The 6,000-nt window shown below is 45.4% G+C and overlaps 1 protein-coding gene across 4 annotated transcripts in view; it reads left to right on the forward strand.

Annotated features, from left to right (window-relative positions):
* LOC110255257 (oral-facial-digital syndrome 1 protein-like) overlaps positions 1-4,802 on the forward strand; it is a 58,939-nt gene extending 54,137 nt beyond the window's left edge. For all 4 annotated transcript variants that reach the window (XM_021080897.1, XM_021080898.1, XM_021080900.1 and 1 more), the window contains 5 exons: positions 478-597; positions 2,437-2,594; positions 3,590-3,751; positions 4,302-4,369; positions 4,664-4,802. In XM_021080897.1, the coding sequence (XP_020936556.1) occupies positions 478-597; positions 2,437-2,594; positions 3,590-3,751; positions 4,302-4,369; positions 4,664-4,706 (551 nt within the window). In that variant the 3' untranslated portion in view covers positions 4,707-4,802. The remainder of the gene's footprint in view (positions 1-477; positions 598-2,436; positions 2,595-3,589; positions 3,752-4,301; positions 4,370-4,663) is intronic.

A 6,000-nucleotide genomic window follows, 5' to 3' on the forward strand; every position in this document is an offset into this window, starting at 1 on the left:
CATGAGCCAGTTTTTAAAGGCTGTACTCCATATGTAGTGATGATGGAGTATTGGCTGTATTTCCCATGTTTTATTTATAATTTTTGCCTTCATGAACATCATCTCAAGTCTGAATGTGTAATGTTTGAACAGGTAAACTAGAGGGCTTAGTATATTTTGCAAAAGTCTTTGTAACCCACTTGATTACTTTTGTTAAATCATTAATATTTAAATAAAATACAAATGATTATCAGCATACTCACTGGGTGGGTCCTTCTGTCACTGAGTAACACATGGAATTTGTAAATGAACCTCCTAAGAAGGTTTGAGAAGCAAGTGCACGGGCAAGGGGCTAGGGTGGCTCCCTGGAATCCTGTAAGGAAAGGGCTGACCCAGTTGCTTTGGCTGAAACTTGAGCGCTGGGTGAGAAGTTAGCCTACCCTCCCTTCTCCTGCCACTGCATGCAGTTAAAGGGCCCTTTGTTTGTGCCTTGTGCAGATGTGGGGAACACGCCCAGGCAGCTTGAAATGGACGGCTGCCTTCCCACTGGCAACATGCCTCACATGGACAGTGCCGCAGCCGCTCTGCACACCAGGGCTGTCTCCTGTCAGTACCCCAGTAAGTTTTGCTTTATCTTAACTAACAAGATATATTAATTAATTAATACTACTCATATTATTTTTCTTTATACTTGCTTCCTTGGTGCTTTAAAAAATTGGGACAGTGGAGTTCGGTTGTGGCTCAAACCCAGTTAGTATCCATAAGGACACAGGTTCAATCCCTGGCCTCACTCAGTGGGTTAAGGATCTGTAGTTGCTGTGAGCTGTGGTCTAGGTCTCAGATGTGGCTCAGATTTGGTGTTACTGTGGCTGTGGTATAGGCCAGCAGCTGCAGCTCTGGTTTGAACTCTAACCTGGGAATTTGCATATGCTGCACCTGCGACTCTAAAGAAAAAAAAATTAGGACAGTAACAGCTTGATATTTCAGTCTCCAGAAGAGCTGCTAGTGTTAGAGCGACCCTGGTCATCAGATTTCTCTTGCCTGGCCCTCCTTCCCTCTCCCCTGCTCTTCCCTGCATCCCCACTTCCCCCGAGGCGTGTGGAGGGGGAGGTCGAAGCTTTGCGCCAGGACTGGGCCCACAGCCGGGTCCTTTTCTCCTTGGCCCAAAGTGTTGAAGCCTCATACTGAGTGAAACCACCTTCTGGTCCTTTCCCAACACTGGGAGAACATCATCCCCCAAACCTCTGCAAAGCCTCTGGTGAGCAGTTTCTTGGTTGAAGTCACAGTACTCAGGAATATGAGGAATTGCTGGCAGAGGCAAGAGATTTTCCTGATTTCAGAGTAAGTCTTTCTGCAAAGCCCTCATTCAGTGCAACTTGATCAAGAGCTTCTCTATGCTGGGCACTTTGGTGGGGCCTGGGCATCCAGCAGTGAACTATGGCAAGCCCCTGCTTCACGGAGCTTCTGGTGGGAGAGTCAGACAGTCAGCAGACTGTCTCCAGGGACCTCCGACGGGCTGGGTACTGAGTCAGGATGGCGGCGACCTGGCACAGCTGGGAATAATAAGAGTAGACTATGGGAAACCACCTTAGATAGCTGTCCTGCCTCTGAGGTGGAAGGCAGATTATCATTAAATAGTGTGGTTACATTTCAGTCATTGAGAAGTGCTCTAATGTTCATTATTTCACTTCTACATCTTAGTGTAAAGCAAAATGAAAAGGCTGAAACTTGGTATCTTTGACATGCCAGTGGAAACACTTTTTTGTTTTTGTTTTTTGCTCTCTTATGTCCAAAGATGTTTCTCTGTGCCACATAGTATACCCACAGTAGAGAAGGTTCCCTTTTTTCTTCCTTCTTTAAAACTTTTTAAATTGGCACCCCAACAGCATTCCTTTCTGGGAGCTCTGTTCCACATGCGAAAGCAACACTACTTGGTAGTGACCACTGTCCCCACCAAGGAGGGAAGAGGCTGCATTTCTGCCTATGGGAATAACCAGCTGTGACCTCTGGTCCTGGACTTCATGGCCAGTAATGAGAAAGAAGGTTATAGCCTCCCTCCTGTTAATGAAGCCAGCTCAGCTAGAACAGGGCATAGTGAAGAGGTCCAGACTCCTTTGGTGAATGTGTGAATTTGTCTGTTTCTTAGCATGGGTGAAAGAAATTAGGTTCTAGGCCAGAGCTGGAGGAGAAAGGTCAGCCTCCCCATCAGGGGGATTGAAATTGAATTAAATCTGTGAGGCACAGAGTCTTACGCTGGGACCTCTAGGGAGCAGGCCAATAATTAAAGCGTGGGAAGGAATAGAAAATAGCAGCCCCTCAGAGCATGGGCACAGGGGGCGGCTCAGAGTCGCACAGCGTCCCTGGGGCTTGGCAAGGCCCGCCCCTGCAAGCCAGTCCATGATGGTTTGAAAATTTTACTGCTGGAAGCCAGCTGCTCTTTATCTTTTGTCCCATTAGGCGTTGATCCGAAACCACTTGGAGAACAGAAGGATGAAGAGGAAATATGGGAACAACAAGCAAGAGAACTAAGGCAGGGAGGGGAGGGGAGGCATATCGAGCAGCAAGAAGCTTTGGAAAGGGGGCGGAGAGAACTCGAAAAGCTGGATCAGGAAAGGGTAAGAGTGCGCACACGTGCCCTGTCCTAGCTTCTTCATGCTGCACCTGCGGCAGAGCGTTCCTCTGGGGAGGTCAGGCCGTGTCTCCAAGTCCTAGGAGGGGCGGGTAAGTGAACCCCGGTCGGTGGCCGCCACAGCCCCTTTGCTGCCGAGAACATTTGTGGGCACGCGCACCTCGTGCCTTTCCAAGTTTGGTATTAGTAGTGCCTCAGTTCGCCTGCATCCTCAGATGGTCCTGAAAATGGGCTCGTAGGCAAGATGAACTTCTCGCTGTGTTGTTGATCTTCTCGTTGTAAATGAGGTTGAAAGAAGAGACTCATGTTGCCTAGCTGGGACTAGAGCAGCTGGGGCGGTGGTTTTGGGGCTTGCTGCCTTCCTCCTGTACTCTTCTGGCCCTCTGCGCCCTGATTCTGGCCCCAGATGGATTATTCCGGCCACTGTGCATGCCTACTGAGTCTTGCTAAATTGATCTTCCATATGGAGGGTCCTTGGCCTCCTGGTTAATTTGGTCTAAAACGTGGGACATTTGAGGCAAATTAATCCCTTCCTTCCTTGAGATGACATGTTTTTGTCCCCCTTTGATGGTAGCAGTGAGTTCAATGGAAAAAAACAGTTTGCTGGCATGCAGATGGTACTTACAGGAGCAGGATTTACGTTACTCTGCATCTTTTAACACTTAAAAGTTTTAGAAGATTGGAGTTCCTGCTGTGGCTCAGTGGTAATTAATGCGACTACTATCAATGAAGATGTGGGTTCGATCCCTGGCTTCACTCATTGGGTGAAGGATCTGGCGTTGCTGTGAGCTCTGGTGTAGGTTGCAGGCACAGCTTGGATCTCCCCCCGTTGTGGCTATGCTGTGGCCAGCAGTTATAGCTCCAGTTCGACCCCTAGCCTGGGAACCTCCATATACCACATATGTGGCCCTAAAAAGCCAAAAAAAAGCAAATTAGATGATCTAGTTGTTTATTTCTTATTTTGTTATCCATCTGTTTCAGAGGCTAATTGAAGAATCGTTGAAGATGGAAATGGAAAAAGAATTTGAAGTCCTGAGTCTTCAGGAAATGAAAGACAAATCTAAATCTATTTGTGGTGAAAATCCTTTAGAGAAATACATGCAAGTCCTCCAACAGGATAAAGACCAGGACTTAGCAGATAAGGTGCTAATGCTGGGGCCTGCCCTCTATTGGGGGGGGGGGTGCCAAGGGCTTCTGTGGGTTATTTGAAAACTTTGTGATAAGGGTCTGCCTTCTCCATTGGGGACAAAGGTAACAGCATAGAAAATCCAAAGTTCACATGGAGCCTCAAGCCTTTTCAATATCTTACACTCCTGTCAAAATGTCACTTTTGCGTTGGTAGAAGGTGGATGAGATTTTGATTGGTCAAAGTTTGTAAAGGTTGGGAGGTCTCTTTTTTTGTAAGAACATGAAAGAAATATAATGCAAACCCTGTGAATGAATAATGAATGCGTTAGTAGTGGGACAGTAATATTTTATGTAAGTCTGAGGTACTGTGGGTGTTGCGAATGGCTTCCGGGTAACTAGTTTATTTCGATGTGCTTCCTAAATGTCATGTTGAAAAGTCATTGCTTTTTTAGACTCTTAAATTACATATATATTTCAAAAATAGTTCTGAGAGAAATAATAAAGTGTTTAATAAAATTAATACATATCTAATTGCAAAATTCTTCTCTTCTCATCTTTGTGTCAGAGTTCAAAAAAGATGGCCAGAGAGGGCTCACAAGTGGACACATTGCCATCTAGTGACAAAGACGAAAGGTACGGTGTCCCCAACATGGTATTCTTACGCAAACTGTGATCACATTGCGGGTTTTCTCAGCCAGGGAAATGGTCAGATATTGGAGTGTGCCTGTAAGAAATTGCATCAATCAAAAGCACCATCTTCCAAAAGAATCCCATTGGATTTTTTAACTTGTGAAATTGCTACTGATAGAAATTGTAAGCAAGGGCAGAAACCCCACAGGGAAGGAAGGAGAACGTTAACAAAGATGTCTGAATAAACTTGACAGGAATTTAACACGTTAAAACAATGTTTGTTTTTCCCTAATTCAGTTTCACAGGCTTTTCTCCTGAAGAACCAGATGACTCTTGGTAACTGCTTGGTGCTCAGCTGCTTAACTAAGATTTTGGAACTAAAGACCTGAGAGTTCAGTGTAATGAAACATAGTTCTCAATAAATATTCACGTGCAATCTGGTGTGATTTTTTTTTTCTCCTCTAATTCTATTTGGTACTATAGTGTATAAACTAAAAAAAAATCTAGTCAAGTGACACCTCTTCAGAATTTTTCATTCTCAAGCCTTTCATGACACTGGAATGAGCTGCCTTTTTTTTTTTTTTTTTTTTTTTTTTTCCCCATTTTTGTCTTGGGTTTTATGTACTTGAAAACTTATCTTGTCGGTCAAGTTCTAGGCTTGCATTTTTGGAAGTTGCAACTCTGTTCCTTCCTCTCACAGTTGGGCTACCACCTGTCAAACAAGAGACCATCTTCCCCTGTGTTTCTTGTGACTTGTCCCTGAAAATAAAGACACAGGTTTTTCTATTCTTGGCTCTAGAAACAGTATGATAACACCTCTGGTCTTTACCTTAGACATCTTTTTCTTGAGAATGAATACAAACCCTCCTTGGATGATGATAAAAAGAGAAGATAACACTTATTGAGCACTTACTGTTGTGTGCCAGATGCAGTTTTAAAATTTGTTAGGTATTAACTCATTAATGCTCGTGTCGGCCACATGAAGAGCAGGTACTATGAGTGTCCGCATTTTACAGATTGTGAAACTCGAAGCACAGAGGTTGGGGTCTTGGCTAAGGTCTCAGGGCTCTCAGGCTGTGGAGCCAGGATGTAAGCTTGGGCCTGCCTCTGACCAGGGCTGTTGCAGATCTGCTCTGGTGGAAGACATTCCTGGGACTTACAGTCGGTCGCCCATGGGATGTCAGGCTCCCGAAGGACCTTCAGAAACTATGTGTCCCCCGAGTCAGGGAAACCGCCCTCCAGTGCAGCACCAGCCTAACCTCCACATGGGGAAGGGCTGACTCACTTTCTTTCCTCTTTGTTCATCTTTGTACACCTGAAGCACTTAGTCCTGCGTGTGGGAGCATCTCGGAGAAGTTCTTGAATGATGCTGCCAGTATGGTCATCAGAAAGCTTACACGGAACTGCTCTGAGTGTGACCAACCGTCCTAGTTGCCTGGACTGAGGGGTTTCCTGGGACGTGACTTTCATTGCTGACCCTTGGTCACCTAGCACCTAATACAGGAAGGGCTCGTCCGGGTCTGTCTTTCCAGTAAAACCCTAGAGGATTGGTTTTCCTTAACACATACAGACTCGGCTTCATTGTTTTTGTGAGTGAAACTTAGTAGGGCTCCATAACAAAGCAGGAAGGAGAT

The sequence above is a fragment of the Sus scrofa genome, chromosome Y (assembly GCF_000003025.6).
Source record: "Sus scrofa isolate TJ Tabasco breed Duroc chromosome Y, Sscrofa11.1, whole genome shotgun sequence".
Classification (NCBI taxonomy): domain Eukaryota; kingdom Metazoa; phylum Chordata; class Mammalia; order Artiodactyla; family Suidae; genus Sus; species Sus scrofa.